At 38.8% G+C, this 23,451-nt stretch overlaps 2 protein-coding genes across 9 annotated transcripts; both read right to left on the bottom strand.

The window, feature by feature from the left end:
* Positions 1 to 19: 19 nt before the first annotated feature.
* On the bottom strand, positions 20 to 13,521 carry LOC120722182 (zinc finger protein ZFAT-like). 4 transcript variants are annotated; one of them, XM_040013053.1, is made up of 24 exons: positions 13,131 to 13,521; positions 12,291 to 12,449; positions 11,902 to 12,063; positions 11,596 to 11,724; positions 11,263 to 11,376; positions 11,057 to 11,179; positions 10,883 to 10,962; positions 10,087 to 10,169; positions 9,839 to 9,913; positions 8,558 to 8,706; positions 8,344 to 8,435; positions 8,028 to 8,176; positions 6,376 to 7,288; positions 5,782 to 5,908; positions 5,415 to 5,647; positions 5,198 to 5,279; positions 3,842 to 3,961; positions 2,762 to 2,935; positions 2,535 to 2,623; positions 1,925 to 2,063; positions 1,575 to 1,681; positions 699 to 786; positions 481 to 578; positions 20 to 395 (listed from the first exon to the last, which is right to left on the bottom strand). In XM_040013053.1, the coding sequence occupies exons 1-24, from the start codon at positions 13,147 to 13,149 to the stop codon at positions 201 to 203; spliced, it is 3,699 nt and encodes a 1,232-aa protein (XP_039868987.1). In that variant the 5' UTR covers positions 13,150 to 13,521; the 3' UTR covers positions 20 to 200. The 4 variants fall into 4 exon arrangements, with proteins under 4 accessions (XP_039868987.1, XP_039868989.1, XP_039868986.1 ...); XM_040013055.1 differs by having other exon boundaries at positions 20 to 401; positions 10,883 to 10,938; XM_040013052.1 differs by having other exon boundaries at positions 20 to 401; positions 13,131 to 13,518.
* Positions 13,522 to 14,027: 506 nt separating this feature from the next.
* Positions 14,028 to 23,451, bottom strand: LOC120722184 (protein tyrosine phosphatase type IVA 3). 5 transcript variants are annotated; one of them, XM_040013060.1, is made up of 9 exons: positions 23,083 to 23,451; positions 22,640 to 22,708; positions 22,299 to 22,462; positions 19,934 to 20,363; positions 16,922 to 17,053; positions 16,660 to 16,752; positions 16,438 to 16,568; positions 16,139 to 16,213; positions 14,028 to 15,381 (listed from the first exon to the last, which is right to left on the bottom strand). In XM_040013060.1, the coding sequence occupies exons 5-9, from the start codon at positions 17,015 to 17,017 to the stop codon at positions 15,264 to 15,266; spliced, it is 513 nt and encodes a 170-aa protein (XP_039868994.1). In that variant the 5' UTR covers positions 17,018 to 17,053; positions 19,934 to 20,363; positions 22,299 to 22,462; positions 22,640 to 22,708; positions 23,083 to 23,451; the 3' UTR covers positions 14,028 to 15,263. The 5 variants fall into 5 exon arrangements, with proteins under 5 accessions (XP_039868994.1, XP_039868993.1, XP_039868996.1 ...); XM_040013059.1 differs by having other exon boundaries at positions 22,299 to 22,449; XM_040013062.1 differs by having other exon boundaries at positions 22,299 to 22,392.

The raw sequence follows: 23,451 nt of genomic DNA, 5'->3' as shown, positions 1-23,451 counted from the left end.
ATGAAATGAAGCAAGCACATTCAAGGGAAGAGATTTTATTAAAATATACTTTGTTAGTACAAAATATACCACATTATCACAGGCGTATTGCACTTAATTTCATTACTGTCTGAAAAATATATGTAACTAAGTGTTGAAAATGTTGCTAAATCCATATTTTACTGTTTATTGGTACATTATGGTAAAATGGTAGCAAAACACTAGTTGATTTCTACAGTGTGTTCCTGTACGTAGACAATATAGTGGTGTGTGTCGTCTCCCTGAGTAAGGACTGTCAGTGCCTCCAGGCTGTGTCCCTCCTCTAACACCATCACCTGGTCACCATTTAGGGCCCCCTCTGTGTTTACCACCATCAGCTGGTTGCTGCAGTTACCGACTTCCTGCTCGTCGGCCACCTGCAACTTCAGACACAGCTCAACATAAACTTTTTGCCATTTTGTAAAATCTCACCTCCTTACACGGTGATGTTTTGTCGCTCACCTGCTGTACAACAGCTACAGTGCCTGGAGCCATGGCGACCATGGAGGTGACAGCATCCTGAGTCTCTGAACTGAGCTCAGTGATCTGCTGGATGTTAACTGAACAGAAAAGGCACTAAATGAATTCAGTGTTATATAGGACATAGGTAAACGCACATTATAAGCACATAAAACAGCTTCAGTTATCCTGAAGCTGTTGATGCTTCTTGAAGGTTTTACCGTTGTCCTGCAGGGTTGCTAATGCTGCCTCTGACAGGTGCTGTTCATCCTCCACAGACACATACTGCGCCTCTACTTCCTCTCCCACCTACATATTCATACACAAGGAAGAGATTATAATAAGTTAGTTTCTAGTTACTACAAATAAACCCAATGGTAACATTCTACATCTATGTGATACTAAGGTGCTAACATGGTATGGATGACATGGTGTGGATACAATGTTTACCTTCTTTACTTAGCCAAACAGGACAGCGGTAAATAAGTGATAAAATTTCATTCTATGTTTGGATGCATGTTCAATCATTCATGTATAGAAATCCTGTTCATCTGGATGTGGGAGAAATGTTTTCTCATTCATTTAAGTAACCTCTTCAGTGTCAGATCAAGTTACGTAGTAGATTTCCTGCTGAAGCATAAATTGGGTGAAAGTAGCAGCTCTTAGCCAGAGGCTGTTTGTTTTCCCCAATGTATAATTCACAGCAATCCTCCAGGTACTTCACTACCTGCACTACATTACTCTCTTTGTGCCGGGGGACCCAATCCTTGGGGTAGACCAGTTCTTTGGCGTAGTATGTTTTGGGGTTTGAAAGCCACAGAGACGTGATTTTTAGAGAAAATGATGTGTTCCAATATTCCTGATACCAAAACAATAACCAAAGAGTCTTACTAATGGAGCAGTTAGTCTTCTCTTCTGGATCAAGCAGATGGCACAACACAGAAGAGCTACAGTAGCTAGCCGGGCCCCGTTTCTCTACAGTAAACTCTACATCCGGATAAACAGAATACCCTTTCTAGGCTACCAGTCCACACACTTCAGCGTTCACACCCAGCTAGCTTTATTTTATTATCATTGTATCTTGTGTATTTGTTTACCTCCCAAGGGCCTTCTACCACTTTGAGACTGTGTTTGCTCTTCAGGTGACGGTTCAGCTCCCACTTTGTGCCATAAACAAATTCACATTCGGGACACTTCATACCTCCTAAACATAAGCACACACAAAGAGCTACATTACACTTTGTTTGAAACCCCACATACTCTAAGTCAGACAACAATTACAGCTACGACAGAGGTCAGACAATGTAGTAACCAGAGCGTGCCAAGAGAAAACAAATGTCAACGCTGTATTCAAATGTTTTACAAATGTCTAGCTGCAGTGAAATTATATATTAATTAATAATAATCAAGGTGCCTGGACATAGTGGAGGGAGAGCAGAGTTAGGACCTTGCTGTTTCAGGGCGTCAGGGTTTGGCAATCCGGGTCCGGCATTCTCGTATCTCTGATCCGGGTGCTTCACATTGTAGTGCCGCTTCAGAGCGCCAGCAATGTTGCAGGAGTAGTGACAGTGAGCACAACGAAACGGCTACAGAGACAAACACATGTTAGTGCTGCTGTTTAATTCTAGTTTTCTCTTGTTGGGTAAAATTTTGCAGCATATCTAAAGCAAGTTTTTTTTAAATACAGAATGCTGATGGGTCATTTCATTTAAAATCAACCAACTTTTAGAACATTTTCTGCTCGACCGTTTGAGATTTGCATGAAAGTTTTGTGGTTCAAGGAGTTTGGTGTAAGGATTACGGCTGCTACACTATTTTCAGTCATCTGTATTTCTTTATTCTACTCTTTTTTTTATTATATTTTCTTCTTTGATATTTGATAAATGACGCTAAAAATCTCACAGTAATCATTATAGGTGTTGAAACTTTGTATCATAAAAGGCCCGTGTTGATTTGAGATGGAATCACGGACCCTGATGGTTTGTCGCTCTATTTATATTCTGCTAAAAGATAAATAATAATAAAACTGAGGATGGTAAGGTTAGATGTAATCTGACCTTAAATTTAGCGTGCTGCTCCATGTGTCTGAGTAAGGAAGGTTTAGAGACCGAGGTGAAGTCGCACTCTGAACATTGAAACCGCTTCCCTGGACAGACGCAAAGTAAACACTGTGACATTTATCATCACTGGTCATTAAGAGCATTTGTGACATACGCAAAGTTATCATTAATTCTAAATTATAATATTAAAGAAATACATAATGTCATTTTAACAAAGTGCATACCTTCATCTGTGTGGCTCAGTCTGTGGCTTTTCAGCGTGACTTTAGATTTGAACTTTTTCCCACACAGATCACAGAGGTGACGTCTCTCCGTATTATGTCGGTTCATGTGAGTCTTCAGGTTGCTTTTACTGCGACCTGCATAGTCACACACGTTGCAGACGTATGGCTTCAGACCTACCCACACAAACAACATACAAACACACACTTAACAAGCTGCCAGCAGAAAACATTATTAAGCAAATAAATTAAATTATTAAGCAAAAAATAAATAGACATTTTGAACATGGAAATCTTTGTTTGCAAATGCAATCAAATTATATTTAAGCCATAAACAGCAAATCTCCGCAGGAAAATGTTTTTACTCCTGAACTTTTAAGAGATACGCGCCTAAAGTGGATATTTTATGGATACTTGGTGCCAATTGTATTTACGAGTGACTGTTGAAAAGGTGCAGCCATCGGTGATGGATTAGAGTCAGCCAAGTATTAGAATAGAAAGAAAGAAAAAGAAAATAAAGCCAGATAAACTTTTTTGAAAATTGTTGTTTTATAAACTGGCGAGGTGAAAAAACTTATCAAATCAAGCGAGTACAGCAATTTGCTTCCTCAAGACAAAATGTTGTACTCTACAGCAGATATGAACAGGCTGTATATATTAAGCAGCTTCAGCCGAGCAGGGACATATTCTTCAGTCTTAAAGTAATTTTAGCAATCTCATTCACCTTAAAAAAAAACATCTGCAGAACAAAAAGTCCTGCTGCAGAGACCAGTGCAAAAGAAAAATAGCCATTAAAGTGTTTCTTTTGCCAGCATCACACATGGACAATTTTGCTTGTTTTTGTTTCCATCATTTTAAGAGTAACTTGACTAATGGGCCAATTTCCCTCAACAACATCTGCGTGTGTATTTGCAGTCTGCTTCATTCTTCTGGACGACGGCCAGGAGGAAGAGGGACAGATGGAAACTCAGCTTTCAAAAATAATGATACAGTAAAACTCTGTGCAGAGGTGCTCGCCCACATGTGCTGAGGACTTGTGCTGTGTGCGTGTCGCCAGCTTTAAAGAGCAGAGCGTTATCAGACCTTGATGGGCCCAGATGTGCTGCTGAAAGTCACTGCTGTTCTTTAGGAAGTAGGAGTCACAGTAAGGGCACTTCTCTGCACGCTGCACCATCAGTCCTTTACCTTGTATAGGAAGAGTGTCTGTCCAAAACATCCATGCAAACAAAGAAACATGCAGTAAATGTACAAGATGGCAAATTTCTAATGGGCATCAAAATATTGTGAAAGTTAGCAACAGAAACTAGCTTTGCTATTTATTTATTTTAGCCTTGTGCGACAGCTTTGGCTGAAAGCAACTGCAACACTTTGATCATTTAAAGGTCCGGGGTGTAAAATCTAACCAGTAGATGTCAGCAGATTGCAGTCAATTGTTGCTGTTAAGCAGCATCAGGGAAAGTTTCTTGGAAGTGGATCTAACATTGTTGGACTCGGACACTTAGTGAAAAAGTTCTTGTTCAGTATAATCAAACTATTTATCAGAGGGAAAGTGTGATTTTTAAGAGACTCGAGCCTAACATTAGCTGGCATAACTTAGTTTATGACGCATAGCTTAGCTGTTGTTGTTGTTGTTTAGTTGGCTCGTTTTGAAAGCTCTCTGGAGACGGGGCGGCCACATGTTTAATCTGCTGATAACAATTAATATCTGGAATAAATAAGCGTGTTTAGGGATATTTTGTGTGTTAGAGCTCTGAATTGAGTTCGTAAAATGAGGCTTAACGTGCGGAAGGGGAGGATGAGGTTTTTATCCGGATCCCAGTTGAGTTGTTTTACTTTTTGGTGAAGGGGACGGGTTCTCGGATGATTAAACAGAAGCATCATCCTACATATCCTGAGTCTGATGGTGGAGGCACTACTTAAAATTTGCCACCATGGGACAGAAATGCCTACGAGCTCTTCTCCTCCATCTTTGCCGTACTACGTCTGTGGACAGTCTGTGGACAGTCTCTAGCCACACACATAAAACTCAAGTAGGTGGAACATCGCCCGTCCATCTCAGCCACTTCAAGATGGTGGGCCAACATGGCAGCTTCCACAAATCAGTGCCGCGTGTATTTTTAATAGATTAAAACTAAGTTTATGAAATCACATCAGTTTGCTGGAAGACCATTCTACACTGTGTATTTATGAAAGCAACATTATTTTTATATAAAATTACCTGACTGACTGTGCTCACAATACGTGCCCAATAAAAAGTTATAATAATAATATAATATATATAATTATATAATAATATAATTTGGATTTAGTGAGGCAGGAGCAAAAGGTAATACTGGCAGTTTTAAAAAGACAGATCTGAATCTGCTTTAAAATAAAAACAAACAAGAATGAGTTATATAGTTTTTTGTAGTGACACAGCAATGCTTGTGTGTTCTTTACCAGGGTGTGATGTTTTAATGTGGTGCTTTAGTCTGTGCTCTGGATAATTACGATGGCAGACAGGACACGTCTCACTCCTCCCCTGTAATTGAAGAGAAGACACAAGGAAAGGCTGAAGGAGCAATCATTTTTAGTTGTTTAAGCCTCAGTGTATAAATTCAACAGCACCACATATTAAGAACCTATCACTAGGAACTGGTCTGCTCAGGCTAGTTACCTGCTCTTTGTGTGTTCTCATATGTGCTTGAAGTTTGTATTTGTCAGGCGTGCTGTATTTGCAGTCAGGATTCGAACAAGTCAGCAGCAAGCCACTGTGCTTCTGGATCTGGTGTCGCTTTAAAGAGCTTTTGGTGATGGAAGAGTAGCTGCACTTTGAGCAGTAATGCAGGTGCTCCTTGGTGTGTGTGCGCACATGGCTGTTATAGTGGACTCTGTACCAGAACAGTTTACCTGTGCGGCACAAAACTGTGATTAGGAGCTGCACACAGTATTTAACAGTAAATTACAGTTAAGTGAATATTAAAAAAAGCAGGACAAAGCAAATCCAATCTACTCAAAGAGTTTTGTTTTTTTATTTGTCTTACCGCAGTATTGACATTCTAGTTCTCCATAAATTTTCCTAAGCCGCTGGAAAGTCTCCATATTGAGCTGAGTCTTCTGAAGGGATGAAAACACCTGCTCGAATGCGCTGTGATGGGAACCCTCTGAAACCTACCAGCAGAAATGGACAAATGCAACCTCAGTATAAGACTGGATAAAAATGCTTGTCTTCTTACCATGAGTGATTTATCGGAGATGATTTATCGTGAGAACTAAACACACTATAAAATAGTTATTGCTCAGCACTCATGCAGAGGACGCTACTTCAAACTGAATCTCTGCATTGGCAAATTAAGCAGGACTATCTACATATTTAAAGTCATACAAATAGGAAGAAGGATATGACCAGATTAAGGAATCTAATCCCAGTAAAACTACACTTGTTTTCACCATTTTTTAAAAAAAAAATACAAAATGTGTTTTTTTCTCTTGGTAATATTGGTTTGTGATCTTAAATAATAATACCACTAATGTGGAGGTGCTTCCTCGTTTGTGTAAATATAAAACATAAACGAGGTAACATCTAAAGAAGAAATATTTTCATTAGGAATTAAATCATATTATAATTTTGCATTTACCTCCTCTGATTGTGCAGCCTGGCTGTTGTCTGGACCTGCAGACAAATGTGTGCATGCGCTGGCATCAGACGGGGTTACAGTTCCTGATGATGATGATGAAGATGATGTGCGTGTGTTCTCAGCAGGTGTGTGTCCATTTTTTTGAGTCCCAGCCTCTAAGTGTGGACTTTGAATGTTCTCTTGTGATAACAAGGTGTGCGAGTCCTCTTTGAGTCTTTCAGCTGCAGAGCTGCATGAGTCTGGCGTGTTAACGTGTGACATCTTCTCTGCTGCTGCTTCTTCTTGTCTGTCTTTAAAGGTTGGCTGTGCTTCTCTCTCTTCTATTCCTACTTCCTTTCCCATCTCTCCATCTATCAGCGGCACTGCCTCTAAACTTTCAGCGGGATTTTTATTAGCCTGTTCTTCTTCATTCTCTTGCTCTCTCTCTTCTCTCAGCTGTTCTCTTTCCACATCTTCCCATTCCTTCCCCCCTGTGCCATGTTGTCCGTCCTCTTCTCGTATTCTGTCTTCTTCTCTCTCCTGTGGTATCCGGCACTCCTGTGTGTCCATGCTCGCCTCACTCCCCAGCATGTCTCCTCCAGGCTGAGCCAAATAGTAGCTGCTGTTGATGGAGTCAGTGAAGGTCTGCTCTTGATCTAGTCCTGGGTGACACTCTGTCAAGTGACTCTTCAGCCTCTGTGAGCTGACAAACTTCTCGTTACACACGGAGCACACGTACAGGAAGAGGTGCTTCCTGACATGAGCAGAGAGGGCAACCATCTTGGTCACGGCATGGTCACAGAGCAGGCAAGCGTAGGGGCGCTTAGGCCCATGGACTAACATGTGGCGCTCTCGCTCTAGGTGGTTTTTGAAGCGTCGGTTACATATGTGACAGTGGTAAAGGAGCTGTCTGAGGCCCTGGCGAGTTTTTAACCTGGATTATATAGACAAACGGAACAGATTACAAAGGCAGGGTCACAGGAAACAGTCAGAGATATCAGCGAAGATCAGAGTTTCCAAATCTGACAGTGACAAAATTAAGTAATTTTCCCCCTTTTCACCCAAATTTTTTTAAAAAAAATGCATGTGTTGTGACTCACAAAGATCATTTGCAATTAATTACAAGCCAAATTAGTAAAAAAACAAACAAAAAAACAACAACACTATATTGCCCACAGTATTCCTTCACCCATCCAAATCATTGAATTCAGCTGTTCCAATCACTTCCATGGCAACAGGTGTATAAAATCAAGCTTTTACAAAGAAAGATCTATGAAGATCACGTTTGATGTGAAAGCACTTGAATGGAGTCCTGACATCAACCTGATAGAACACCTTTGGGATGAATTAGAGTGGAGACTGCAAGCCAGGCCTTCTGGTCAAAAATTCCCATAAACACTCCTAAACCTTGTGGAAAACATTCAGAGAAGAGTTGAAGCTGTTATACCTGCAAAGGGTGGGCCGACATCATGTTAAACTCTGTGGATTAAGAACGGGATGTCCCTCTAGCAAATACGTTTGCAATATAGTGTATCTACAATGAGCTACATTAACGTATTGTTGCATCAGGAACTCTTCCCTCTCTCTTTGGCTATAAACCCCATTCAACACTTCACGCACCACCTCCCTGGAGGAGCACCTCACAGTTTGAAAACCTCTTCAGCAGGACAAACCTCAGTTGTTGGTAGCTCTGGTAAACAGTGGGATCTTTTAGATTATGTCGTTTCTCCATGTGTTTCAGCAGGTTCTTGACATCAGAGTACTTTTTCTCACAGAAGCCGCAGTGCTGCTTCACCTTCATATGGACACGCTCTATATGCACCTGCATCCACAGAGACACAAATTACAAACCATGCAGCTTCACACTGAAAATATATTCAGTATATCTAACACGGTCAAAAGAGAACTTTAATATCTTGAAGCCTGTGTGTTAATGCTAATAATACTCAGCATGTAACAATATGACTACTGAGAGCAGTATGCCAGCACCTTGAGGTGTCCTGGGCTGAGGCAGGTGAAAGGACAGTGCTGACAGCTGAACTTCTCTCCAGTGTGCTTCCTCAGGTGAACATTCAGGTTTGCTTTAAAGGACAAATCTAGTAAGTAGTGCAACTCTTCCTTTTCCTGTTAATGCTATAAACACGATCAACTTCAACTTTGTATTCGTTTACGCAGCCATCCTGAAATCTATAGACTAATTTACCTTTGATGGCCGATGCGTAGTCACAGTGCAGACACTGAAACGGTTTTTCTTGGGTGTGTGTCCTCAGGTGAGCAACCAGTGAGTGTCTGAACTTAAAGATTTTGTTACAGAACTCACAGGCAAAAATTTTCAGGTGGCTCTGAGGCAAACTGTAAGACAGCAGGTGACAATATTACATTTCTCATAGCTGATCAGTTTCACTCCTGTTGATATCATGGTGAAACAGGGTGGACCTAACCTCTGTCATATTACATAAGAAGAAGCTTTTAGCTACACTGTACCCCCAAATCTAAAAACTGTGTAAAATAAAATCCACATACAGTCGTGTCTATGCTGCCGTGTGAAAAATTAAGTGCACCCCATGAGCCAGCATTTTGTAGTTACCATTAGCTGCAATAACTTGAAGTAATTTTTGAAGTAAGTTTTCTGTAGGACTTTAACAGTCTCTCACATCACTGTAAAGGAATTCTGCCCTCCTTTTCTTTACAGCGTTACTTTAGTTTATTGAGGTTTTGCGGGCATTCATTTATGCACAGTGCTTTTAAGATCCGGTCAAAGCATTTTAGTCGGGCTGATGATGTCTGGACTTTGACTGGGCCATTACAACACCTTGATTCTTTTTTTTCAGCCATTCTGTTATAGATTTGCTGTTGTGCTTGGGATCATTAATCTGTTGCACATTTTAGCTTTTGGGCAGATGGCCTCTACAATACTTTGCAGACTTTGCAGTCATTGAGAGGAGTCCACTCAATGACTGCAAAGTCATGCAGCTGTAAAGAAGCTCTAATCATCATAGTGCCACCACCATGCTATGAGCTGTGTGTGTGTTGATAATATGTTGCATCTGGTTTTGTCTGTCCTAAGGACTTTATTACAAAAGATGTAACCTAATCCATGCTTCCATTTTTTTAAGTTCTTTCATGAACTTTAATATTATACATGCTAACTGAGGCCTGCAAGGTATTATATGTAGTGGTCTAATACTAGGATAATTTAGTGGGACGCCCACTCCTGCTTAGATTAATAACTGTCTTGTATACTTGTAAATAATCTTTCTCGCTGTAGAATGATGGACAAATTGTTTGGAATTGGCCTTAAAACTATTCTCAGCTGATCTGGAACAGTCAAGTGAATTTGATTAGCAGCACCTGGATGCTACTTACTTTCTTAATTTCTGTAAAGGCAGTAAGGGTGCGCTTATTTTTTTCACATGATGCACATATGAAGAAACAACATTTGAGTGAAAATACAACTAAAAATATTAAAATATTCAAAAAGTACTTGGAAGCATCTTGTTTGATAGAACATTCCTGGAAGCCCCTGCTGTTTGTCGTTGTTGTTGTGGTAGGATTAGAACTAGGAACAGAAAACAAAACAAAACATTGACAGGTCACACAGCGACAACCAGAAACTTAAAAATCTTGTAAAAGATTGTTAATGTTCACAAATCAACTATTTCACCTAAAATCAATTACACTGACTTCTAATTACTTACAAGAAATCTTCTGGTTTAATAATTTATTAATTACCTTGGCTCCTGGTCTGTTTGAGGGTTATCTGTGGTGGCTTCACTTGCAACATCATGTGACTCATTCTGGACGACTGCAGAGTGCTGAATGTCCAGAAAGATCAATATAATAATGTCACAAAATACTTTTGGACAACAAACACGGTATCTTTTTTAGGACAGAATCACGAGTTCAAATTCAGCTGAGCTACTAAAACTTTCTTCACTGCAACAAAAACACTGTTAACAGGTTATAGAGATGTCAGCAGAAAGTAAGTATAATGTAAACACTGTGCACAATCCTGTGTTTCTAAAGGACAGAATTGAATTTTACTTCTGTGTAATTTCGAGTTTTATGAGCAACATAAAATCAAAACACCACGTGGCTAACATGGTTACAAAAGGAAGAGGTCTCAAACCATGTGTAAATTAAACTGTGTAACTTTGTTAGAAGACTTTGTTGTACATAAAAAAAAACATATTTTAACCCTTTAAAGCCAAATGTAATGTATTTAATACATAAGTTTTTAGGACTCCTAGAAACATAATCAGTGTAATAGTTTTACCCCCAGATAAACAAAATAAATTGCACGTTACATTCTTTAGGAATAAATTACAAAAATAGCTGGATGTGGCAAATATGATACAAATTAAAATTAATATATGCAAATTACTATATTTTATTTTTTTATTTGTCAGAAGGTTCGATAAACACTCCATTTAAGAAACTGATTTGGGCAATTCCATGGTTCAGGCTTTAAGGGGTTAAAATCTGTGTGAACTGACTCTTTGCTGTTCCACAGCATTCCAGCACTTACCTGAGGTTGAGATTGAGGTTTGATAGAACCAGATTCTGCTTCTGCTGAACCTTCCTCTACAGGAACCATTTTAAAAACACCTTTTGAATTAAAAGTGAAGTATTATAGTTATTCATAAAACTGCATTTTTAGCCAGAAAGTAAAAGCAGGCTTAAATACCGCTTTAATGCCAACCTGGAAGTGTTTCATATTCTGTCAGAACAACACTGATAACAGATTTTTTGTTTCCTGTTGCTTGGCCTCCTTCCTTGGAGATGCAACAGTGGTTGGTTTTTAAGGATCTAGAGTTTCCCCCTTCTATAAACAGAGAACAAAAGATAGATCAGATCATTATTCTTCCAATAATGATTAATTTTAAGAAACCATATTCATGATCTTACTGCTTTCTCGATCAAGTCCTGATTGTGTCTGGTTGTGTTTATTCTGGTTTGGATCAACTCCTCCGGGATCCACATTTTCCGTTCCCTCACCTTCTGCTGTACCAGAGATGCTCCCTGAAAATTATTGTGTGTATTAAATTGATAAACTTCAAATGTTAGGTACAGTAACTAGATCTACTTTAACATCTTCAGTGTGTGTGTGAAAAGATTTAACAGTCTTCAAGCAACATTTCTAGCATGCTCTCCAACTAACTGTTCTTTGAAATCATCTGCGGCAGGCATTGACTTTCCTGCTGATAAATTATTTCACATTTGTGCCCTTTGATTCCTCACCATTTTCCTCCTCATCTGCATCTTCATCCTCTTCTCTTAGGCAGATGTGTTTAAGGATTTGACGTTTGTTGCTGAATGAGCGATGGCAGTGTCTACATTCCAGGCCTGATATCCCATCATTTTTTTGTACTAAAAAAAAACATTATTACAAAAACATATGTACCACAGATTAGTAACAGCAAAGCTACGTTACTAATCAGGAATACAAAACAAGAATCAGCTATCCAAATAATATAATCAGTTAGCAGTCTGCAGACCAGTACTACCAGGTAACAAAAGATTGATTTTATAAGGCAACAATACCACCTTCTGCTGAACTAAATTGTTGAATTTCCTCCTTTTTTCTCTTTTCTTCTCTGGAGTTATTCTCTGGAGAATGGCTGGAAATGGCCGTGCCCTCTGTCAAATCTGTGCGCATCTTCTTCGTAGAGCCCTTTGGTCTTCCTCGTTTTCGCTTCACTAGGGTCTCTGTGGGCCAATAATCCAACAGAACAGTTAAAAAAAAAAGGCAGCACTGGTTTTTTTTCTGTTTTTTTTTTTTTTCATTTCTTGCAACACATCCACCTAAGAGAACAGCATCAACAAAGACATTATTCTGCAATCATTGTCTGTGTAGCCAAAAGTCAAAACATTTACAGACCTGAGTAAGGTCTTTTTTTGTGATAGTAATAGTGGTGATGTGGTGGTGCTCTGACCTGCCAGCTTCTCCACAGGATCTGCCACAAGAGGCTGCAGCGCAATAATGATGTCATCTAGAGGCTCCTGCTGAGGGTGCAGCTGGGAGCAATGTGCAAGTAGCTGGGAGCGACTTGGAGAAAAGACGTTGCACAGGCGACACATAAACACAGAACCAGCTGGGGACACAGAGAGAAAAGGTGGCATATCCAGAGCCTTTTGTTAAACAAGTTGATCTCGTCGTGGGTTTTTTTTTCTTGATTTGATATAAACAAGTGAACCGTAGAGGTTTATGTGTTAATTAACTAATATTTGTAGCACAGAGAAGATACATTTTGCGGCAATATGAGAAATTGTGGGGTGGATATTGGCTAATTTTACCGTGTTATATGCTGCATGTATGTAATCTGCTGGAAAATGTAAAAAGATTAATAACAAGTAATCGGTTTTCTCTCAACTCCCAATCCACCTCAAATGAAACATATTATTACAGGAACAATAGCTTAAAAGCCACTCCCAAACTAACCAGATCGTCTAACCAGACGTTGTTAACTTCTATGATAATTATTGCTATAGTAAAGTACACGTGTATAATTTGTCATCTAATGCTGATTTAAGTGTGGGAACTACATTGACCGTGGAGTCAGGTGACACTGTGTGTTAACGTAACAGGTTACGGTTTGTAGCTTATTTGTACTTTTCTTTCTGTATAGTGTCCATAGTTTGAGCATAATATTAAAAAACGCCAAATGAAACTGTGCCCTTTTTTGAACCATGCACGTCTGTTTATTTTGATTTGGTCCGAGTTAACATGAAGACCCGAAAAACATATTCGAGTTGAAGCTAGCCAAATTTCTTACCTGCTTTTTGTCCATCCATTTCCCTCAGCGACCAACGAGCGAAGTAATACTAATTTATATACAGGCCAGAACCTATATGCGAATAAATTTATTCACTAAATCGTGATTTAGAGTCTATTTTTTACTGAATAAAGACACACATTTCTGTCGAATCTGCGGCACAAATCCTTCAGGCCAGCGGAAGTTTGCTGGAGCTGCAGCACTGTAACAGACATCGCCCTCTGTGGCAGGAGGACCGCACTGCAGCGCAAAGCAGCGCGTTTAGGCTAACGGTGCATACACACCGAACGCGATAGAAGCGACCAAAAAGCGCCCCTGGCTGTTCGCTTGCACATTCGGGCCTCGAAAAGACTAGAGATAAAAAAAACGAACGTGTTACAGATTCTGTGCTATTTATCATATACTTATACAAATATAGTCAGAAATGTGTCATTGTACAAAAACAGTAAATATACTTAGGTTTCCTTGTTTCTTCATTTTCTTCTTTTAAAATATTTGTCAAAGAAAAAAACGTGTTTCACAACATATCCCTAGTAAGCCATCATGTTGTTTACAGGCATGGATATTATATAAAGAGACACTGAACATAATAATATGTAAGAATAGAAGAAGCTCTAAGTGAGAGTTAAGTCAATCATAAAGAGCTCATAGCAATTAAAGGTGGTTGTTTTTACCATTTAGGACTCATTAACGCACTCATAGTCAAAGTAGATCAAAAGTGCAGACTAATTAATAACTTCAGGAATTTAAGGAATATTTGACAAAAATGTTTCTGGTGTTTTGAATTTGTCTACAATATATTTCGTTTATTAGCAACAGCTAAATTGCCAGGAAGAGCGAATCTTTGAATTATTACATGATGTAATCAAACACTGACAACAAACACCACGCACTACATACAAAGATAATGGCATAACATTTATTAAACAATGCAAAAAATTTACAGACTATCATTTACAGCTTGTTTTTTTGTTTTTTTTTTACATAAAAAAGTGTCAGCTCAGGCCTGCCCCAGTAGTAAACAATGTATAGAGGCCGCCCCATATACCCACACCCACACACGCACACAAGCAAACAAATATGCACACACGTCATGTGAACAAGAAAATATTTGCCATTTGCTTTAAAATGCTTTCAGGTAAAGATTGTAAATCAAAGGGTTGCTAGATCCTATTAACATTTTCCCTCCTCCTAACTTCAGTTTTACACCCTCTGCCTATTTCATTGTCCATTTAGTTTTTCATGCATTTTAATTTATGTATATCAATTCAGGTTGAAGATGCTTTAATAAAAATAAAAGAGACTGTCATAAGGACTCTACTTTTTGCATAAAAAGTGCATGCTCTGTTATCATCATCATCAAAAACAGATTTTTAAATGATTTTTTTCAAAGTGATTGTTTACATGCATCATTCAGGTAAAATACAACTGAAATAAACTCCACACCAATACATATGAAAATAATAAAACTTTAAACTAGACTGGATAATTTAATAATGCACAGCAACATTTGCGCTAGGATGAGACTAATACCTCAGGCTAAGATTACCCTCGGATTAAACCTGATTTGTTGGTGTGTAAAATTTTAGTCTCTCCAAATTGTTAAAAACATGTTTTTAAGGGTTTTTAAGCCCAAAAAGAAAGAAAAAAATAAAAGAAACACAAATTTAACTGTTTACAATTTTATATCCTGATAGTGTTAAACATTCATTAAAGTCAGGTCAGACTTAAGGTGCTGAAAACCAGTCACCAGGGACAACAGAATCAAAGTTTCACCCCACATCTGTATAAGTTTCAGGACTTGTTCGGTTGAACATTTGAATGTGGCTCATGCACCTCATAGCTAAATTCCCTGCAGAATTATATTGTAAAAACAATCCTCTATAACACTTTTTAAAATGATTTCCTGTCCTTTATCCATCCTGCAGCTGTTTGTTTACAGCAAATAAGCAAAAATAAAAAAAAAACATATTAAAAGAAAAGAAAGGGAAACAAAGAAGAAGAACTTTTTAAGATTCAACATGGGCACTGACGCCTCTGTTTTTAGTATTTGTGACAATGACTGAAGCCTTGTACTGCTGAATTCCTGAGAAATGTCTCTGTGTGTGTGCCTGCGTGTGTGTGTGCATGTGTTCATACGATGCAGCATTTGTTCTTGTGTTTGCGGGAGTCTTTGAAACGGAGCCTATGCTTAGATCGATATTTCTCCAGGTAGGTTAGCTGTTTGCTGTTGATGGCTCCACGACGCTTCCTGAAACACAAACACAATGCTGTGAACTTTTAAAAGCTTTTAGAGGTTCATTAAATACAGGAAGCTCACAGACACCTTTTATCTTTCACTGCACGCTGTACTTTCAAGTATAATAGTCTTTTTCTGTCACCTTTTTGTGTTGCATTTCTCATTGTGTTCCTCTCTAGGTTATGATAGAAAAAGTGTACTTAATCCTACCAGTTCTTGTTTTCTATAGCTACTTTCAATCAGCATAGGCTCCCGTGTTAAAATGCCCAACTTATAGCAATAAAAGCATTTTTACAGCACGGAACAGAAAATGTTTTGCCTTCTATGGTCAATTTCAGCCCTCAAAACAGTTAACCCTCCCATGATGGAGTAAAACATATCACAGAGCAAAATCATTTCCACATATTAGTTCTCAAACCAGGAGTTAAAAGATGATAAAGTCCACCATCAAAGCAGACTTTCTAAGTTTGGTATGTAGTAATCTACTGTAGCAGAATGTTTACTTTGGTGTTGGGGGGGGTCTTTGTCAAAAACAAAAGCTGTAAAACTTCTGAAAATAGAGTAAAAAGATTCCAGAATTGACGCCCTTCTTCACATTTTTTTAAATCCGTGTAGTGGGCCTGATGCACTACTTGCGATTCTGGTCCCATCCTCATGTTTGACACCCCTGATATAGAGTATATAAGACCACTCTGGTTTCTGAAATAGTTTCATTAAGTGAAAAAAAGGAAAGAAAAACTATCCTCAATATGACACAGGATATACTTACTGTCTGATGAGTTGAATAGCATCCTCATATTTCATCCCACTTTCTATCAGAGCCAAAGCAACAAGCACAGGAGCCCTGTGTGCACGTATAAATACAACACAATCCATGTTTTAGGCTATACATGTCCAATCAATTCTGCTTATCTGTTTCTTGGCAAATCTTTAAGTCATAGTTTTTAGTATAAGCACTCCAAATCAAACATATGAGTTATTGTCCAGTGATGCTAACTTATATGTGTGCACACACACCTGTCTTCCTCTGTATTTTTAAATTAAATTTTTACTTTAAATGTCTCCTACCTCCCTAATCCAGCCACACAGTGAACAGCCACACAGCTTCCTGGATCCTCCTGAAATGTCTTCTTTAGCAGATTCAACCAATCATCGACCAGCTTACTGGGTGGCGGGGCTCCATCATCAAATGGCCAGTCCTAAAAGAGAAAACAGGTGCTGTCTGGTGTACTGTATTTGATCACAGAATGAGTAAATATTCATATTAAAGGTGTGTGTTTCTGAACTTACCACCACTGTAATGCCATCTTTCTCAAGCCGTGTTTTGTCATAAGTGACATCACAAACTCGGACCACTGTTGTGGCACCATATCGCTTCAAGTCCTGGAAGTGGTAAAGTGAGGAAAAAACTTTTTTTGAAGTCACAATACACAAGCTGACATCACAGAGGGAAACAAGCATGCAGGTAATATCCTAATTTTATTACGCTTGTCATTATAATATTGTCTACCCTTGCAGGACACACATACTCACATACCGGTATATTTCTCACCTCTATGAAGGAGCTGAGTGTGCCATCTGTTGGGTTGTGTGTAATAAGAAATCTCATGTTCTTGTGGCACAGTTCGACTGGAGCTGGGCGATTCATGTTGACCAGTGTGAAGAATTCTTGCGTGTGTAACCCCTGTAAAAACCAGAAGTCATCTTTTTCACATTTTGTTTTTGTAGAATTTGGATAAAAAATGCCAAGAAATGACTGGTTATGTAATGTTATGTGTTATGCGCTTTTTCTTGCTAGTAAAAGCAAGAAAAAACACCAGTAATAGTATGATAATAATAATAGATTGGATTTATATAGCGCTTTTCAAGGCACCCAAAGCGCTTTACAATACCACTATTCATGCACTCTCACATCATTACACTGGTGGCGCAAGCTTACAGTTGTAGCCACAGCTGCCCTGGGGCCAGACTGACAGAGAAGCGAGGCTGCCAATCGCGCCATCGTGCCCCTCTGGCCAACACCAGTCGGCAAGTAGGGTAAAGGTCTTGCCCAGGACACAACAACCATGCCAGAGAGCCCAGGGATCGAACTGGCGACCTTCCGGTTACAGATGCGATTCCCAACCCCCTGAGCCACGGTCGCCCCTAAGATGTAAATATTAATGGCTGAACTGTAATAAAGACTTTCAAAATACTAAAGCTCAACTTTGGGTTTCACTGGGGTTTCCCACAAGGTAATCCAGAAAGAATAGGACCCTATGCAGCTTTAGTCCATGTTGTAGGTCTGTCATAATGTGATCAGTAGAATGTATTATTAATGCAGACCTGGGCCCTTTGGTTTCCCTGATCCACCCCATGTGGTCAATGGGAAATTAGAATTAAGATATAAATAGGTACACGTCATTCATTTTCTCCCATTTAAAAAAAATTATTTTATTGGAAATCACATTACAGTTTTGTTGCTTCTATTTGAAAGGTGATTGCTACATTTTTTGTTTCTTTATTTACATTTGTACATATGTGTGTGTATGTGAATGAAACTTCACAGAGCAAACATTTATGAGATGTGTGTTTGGGGGAAAAAAAAGAAAAAAGTATTTATTTACTAAAATCAGAGATAAAGTTGTGTTCTTAGTTTGTGGTTAGCAGATTGCTGGCTTTAAGGATAACAATTTAAATTGTCATTATGAGCCTAAACATGCAGAAAAACACAGGAAATTGACTGATGCAGAACGAAGACAGACACTAGATGCTTTGCTAGTAAAGGTGCAAAAGCAACCAAGCTTTACACATCCAGGGATGGAGCAGTCAAGACCAGCTTTGTGATTTCTCGCAGAGGGACTACGATAGAGAATGATTTATTCACACAGGTAACTGTATGTCTGGATAGGCCGGGGCTTAAATGAGACAAATTGGCAGTGTAAACTCAGCGCTGAAAATTAACCACATTGTTGATGTAGCTAAAATAGCTAACTTCATTAGGGCAAGAGGACTGAATCAAAGACAGTTTGTTGTACTTCTGCAGGAGCATGAAGCTGAATATGATGACATAGGCTACCACACAGCTGCTGGGTAGCTCAGCCTGGGTAAAGTGCTGAAGAGTACTGCATGGGACCTGAGAGAAAAATTAAGAGCTTTGTGAGAAGAAAGGCAAAGATATTCCAGAGCTCTCGGATGCATTTGCGGTTAATGGGTCTCTCCTTTGCATTTCCACCCCAGATGCTGAACCTCATTTTAATGCACTTGGTCAAGCTCAAAACTGGACTTCCCTCATGAACAGGAAAGAAAACTGAAAAACTGGAGATGAAGTAATTAAATTACAAGTAAAATACCACTTTGTACTAAGCTAAAGGTCTTCAAAACTTTGCAAAACATGCACATTTTCTTCACAGCTGTTTGAAAATGTTGATTAAATAGTGATTTTAACGTCTCCTCTCATCACTGGTAGTTTATAAAAAGAGTTATTAACACTGAGCAGAACTGCAATAGCAAAATCAATAGATATACTTCCATTTTTAGATTGTGTTGGATTGTAATTGTAATAAAATACTTATTACAATTACAATTACAATACTTAATACTTAAAAATATTAAGGGAGGTCCCAACACCATAAGGCATTTTATGACATTTGATTTCACACATTTGACAAGCTGCAAAGAATTTCTAGCAGCACTCAAAATCAACCATCACATCTTAAGCTTAACTATGTTTCTAATGTCTGTCATTTGGAAACTAGTGCCATCAGCAGACTATAAACTCTTGTTAATTGACCAATCAGCATGCATTATCAGAATTCCAGCTTTATACCGGCAGCATTCGCTTTCTGGTAAGTATAATGAAAGGAAATGAGTAAAATAACCCAATAAGAGAATTTTAATCCGTGAATACTAATACTAGAAGCTGGTGTAGAGTCATTTAAGCAGTTTAGCTCCATTCATTCCAACTGACAGAGCCTTAGCTCGCAAGTATTCTCTGCTGCCTCTGACTGATGGTTAATAGGATTAACAGGAAGTGAAATGGCTTCCTGAGTTTTTAGCTGTACCATAATGTATGCTTACCTAACACTTCCTGAAAACAGTGAAAAATAGTTAATGCATGTAACTGTTCACAGCAGGGTTTGGAGACTTTTTCTTTCTTTTTCTCAGAAGCTAGTGAGTGAGTTCTGGAAAGTGACATTTCTTTCTCATTTTTTTTCAAATTTCTTCTTCATTTTCTTCCAGGAGTATCAGGTAAGTGTCAGCAACAAAATACGACAACTTAGACTAAGACACCAAAACATTGTTGATGTGTAAAGTAGCACTTTGAGCAAGAGAAGGAAATGTGTGACTTTGATCTTAGGTGAAATTCAATAACACTGAAAACAGAGAAGTCATTTTTTCCATGTAAGACCTAGAAGTTAAAAGCATCATTGTTAGTAAAACCTACTCTCCAAGAAAGGCAAATCATTTAATCTCATACTGACTGCCTTAAAGAAATTTCTACTGAATCATATAACCAATGAAATGTCATGAAATATTAAGAAAGTGTTGATGCATTACTAGATTTAGGTCATTGACTCCTCACCTTTAGCTCCAGCTGTTGCGTTTAGCAGCTATGTCTTCAGTTTATATTTGATCTCCAGGTGAGCCAGAACTCCTATTTTCAGATATTTTCCCAGGTCTGACGTCCTATAGTCTTGATTGTTATCCCATCAGTTAACAGTCTGCTATAGTCCAGAAGGTTACAGTGTGTCAACTTTCTCTCTGTTTTTTATTTCTTTGACCACACTCAGTTTTAGTCACGCTCTCTTTCCGTCTTTCTCCAGTTAGCTTTCAGTGTCAAGGCTCCGCTTGTTACCCCATGAGCTGACAGGTTCAGAGGTCAAAGGCCAGTGGTCTTGTAGGGTTCATAACCCTAGGACTACATGGTGCAGCATTATCCCAGATGGGGTTTAAATGTGTTGGGCGTGGCAGTAGTCACCACTTCGCCTCACAAACTCCATCAACCAGCAATTCTGAAATACAAAATATATTAAAAGTCAGCTTCCACTGAAATGACACTGATCGTGGTCCTTTTAGTAATTTAGCACATATTCAGTTTTTTTCAGTTCCATATAACCCAGTTATATTATGCTGCCATATATACTAATCAAACTATTTTATTACATGTGCATCACAGTTACACCCAATTACACTGGATCTAAAAGACACATATAAGCATTCACACATATTATAAATATTCTTACTCGTACAGTATGATAATACAGACCTTCTATTAGACAGAGGGGATAAAACACCTTTTGATTAGTTAGTGGATGACATATTAAGAACAGACACACCAATTAAATACACAGGGTGTGTATTTATTAAGATATAAGAAACACTAAAGATAATCGTGGGGCATTAGAATGAAAATGAATGAAAAATGTGGGAGTAGTTACTAGTTACTACTAGTCCCTGTAAAAACTTAATTCGTTAATGTTAAATTAACAACAAGATCAAGGTTGCCATATACCAAGGTCACAACTCAATTACATGTTCAACGACACTAATACTTTCAAGAAACATATAATTCAACTTTATTTAAGAAGACATACCAACATAGACATTCAATATAACCCATATGATATTGTTTGATGATGATAATGACATTTGTACAATATCAACAAAATTAAGTTAGCTTTGAAGAAAAAAAATGAGCAGAAATTCTCATATAAAGTGATGCTCTAATTCAGCGGTCCCCAACCCCCGGGCCTCGGACCGGTCCGTGAGTTGCTTAGTACCGGGCCGCAAGAGTTGAGGCTCAGGTGTGAAATGTACGGTTTTCAGGGTTTTTATCGGTTTTTAGCGTTATTTTGTTATCGTTTTTATCGTTAACTCGGTTTTCCTGGGTCTTTTCACGTGTGTTATGAATAAATCTTCTTTTTTTCGGTACCGGTACTAGTTTTATTTTGTCGTATTTATCCGCGACACCTTAAAGGCCGGTCTGTGAAAATATTGTCGGGCATAAACTGGTCCGTGGCGCAAAAAGGGTTGGGGACCGCTGCTCTAATTAATCTAGCCTAGGTGTTTTTGTTGTGGCTCGGCACGAAAAAAAGACAAGATAAAAATATTTTGTGAAACTGTGGAGAATCTGAAGTAACTTGCTTTGATTTATTCTGAACCTTAACCCCACATGCATATCAGTTTAATATATTTTCAGGAAAAAAGGCTCTGTTCAGCAGTTCAGCACATACAGAGTTATGAAAGCATTTAGGATGAACACTGCTTGTTAGTTATAATGCGGTTTCTCTAAAGTACAGATATAAGTTGTGTTAGGCTCTTCTTAATGTATGATTCAAAACAAAGCACTGAATCATCTTAATAATATTTCTCATAAAAATGCAGCATACTTTTAGCTTTCCAAATAATTCTACCTACCACTCAAGCAAGGCAATCAAATAAACAACAAAGGAAGGTCCAGAGGTAATCTCTGGTCACCTTTTGGCCTCTGCACTGACAACACACACAGACACACACGCACACATAATCACTCACAGACTTACACACTCACTCTTCCAGAAGAGGGTAGTCAGTTCCAAGTTGTTGGCAATCTATATTTAGGATTTTATCCTGTGTCACTGCTAATCGGGATAGAGGTCGCTTATTTTCCACTGAGCTGGTTAAAAGTGAACATTCATTTCACTTGAAGCCTTGTGCGACCCGAGGGCACCAAAGTTGCAACGGAGACACAGGATAAAAGCTAATTTGCAAAGCAGCATAGCTGGCACTGTCACAGACACTCTGTGAGTACACAGAAACCTGTTTTAAGGCATCTAAACTTAACTAAAAGGTCAACTGTTCACAATTTTAGCAAACATCTGAAGTAGAATGATTTCATATGAGGGTAACATACAGAAACAGACAGAAGTAATTCCAGTTAAACCTGTAAAGCCAATTGGCACTTTTACCTTAGAGTGTAGTTTGGTTTGTAAAAATAGGCATGTCTCCAGACTGGCTGCCTAGCTGTTTCACTGTCACATGGTGGATCAGGACACAGAGAGGCTAAAATGGATCTCAGTATTATTTTAGAGCCACCTTATGGTTACTTCTTCACAAGGTCTGAAATGTAAAGCTGAATGAAACGGATAGTAGTGGTCTTTAAACAGATTAGATTACACATTCGTTTACTGACTTCCAGTAAGCTGATAAGAAAAAAGAGGATTATAGCATCAGATTCAATCACTAAGAAAAAGAAGTGCTAAATAACTACGTTTTTACTTATTTTCTGGAAGCTTAACTTCCCTCTTACCTCAGAGGACAGCTTGTCTGCTGAACAGGGGAAATCCACAGGGCTCTGACTGGCAGTTACACCAAAGTCCTGCAGAAGCAGCAGCAGTTCTACAACAGTTTGAGTGCTGACATACAGCCAGCTGACTGCCTGTTATAGTAAACCCCTGTAGACTCTAAATACCTGCAGCTGTATTTTTAGCTCCATCTGTACTAGTGTGTGATTCTATGACACATCAGATTTTTGTAGGAACAACAGTACCCTCCTGCTTTACTCTCTCTCACTGTCTGTGGCAGCAATATAGCACGGATAAAAATGTTTATGGAGATTTTCTATAATTCTCTGCATCACGTATCCAGAATGCAGGGTGTTGCACTTCTGGCTTTGTGACAGCATTGGGAAACACTATATAATTATCCTATTTATATAGCAACAAAACAAATGCAGAGTGCTTTAGTTCTTACCGCTTAGCTCTTCAGCGTCATCTCCAAACACTGGCTAAACACCAGTTCTTCTGCCTTCTTGTTACAGTAAAACAACACCTCTTTCAGTCTTTGGTCCTGGTAGTCAAGCAGGAAGGAGCAGCAGCAGAAGGTTAAATGTTTCCTTGATAACCTTTAGCTCTGCCCCACTATAACACTAAACTATCCACCTCATGTCCCTTCTGGCCTCCTCAACTGCGACGTACTGAATGTGCCAGCTCGTAGATCCACCTTGGTATAACGGTGCAGTGTGTGTTGGGCTTAGGATCTGCTATGAGCTGGTCTAATCAGGCTGAGCAGTCATCTGACCCTGACAGCCCTGTCACCAGCAGAACGCACTACAGTTAATGC

This window comes from Simochromis diagramma, unplaced genomic scaffold (genome assembly GCF_900408965.1).
Source record: "Simochromis diagramma unplaced genomic scaffold, fSimDia1.1 OVJJ01000618.1, whole genome shotgun sequence".
In the NCBI taxonomy this organism is placed as follows: Eukaryota; Metazoa; Chordata; class Actinopteri; order Cichliformes; family Cichlidae; genus Simochromis; species Simochromis diagramma.
Note: the sequence above shows the minus strand (reverse complement) of the source record. Positions and strands in the feature narration are given on the sequence as shown.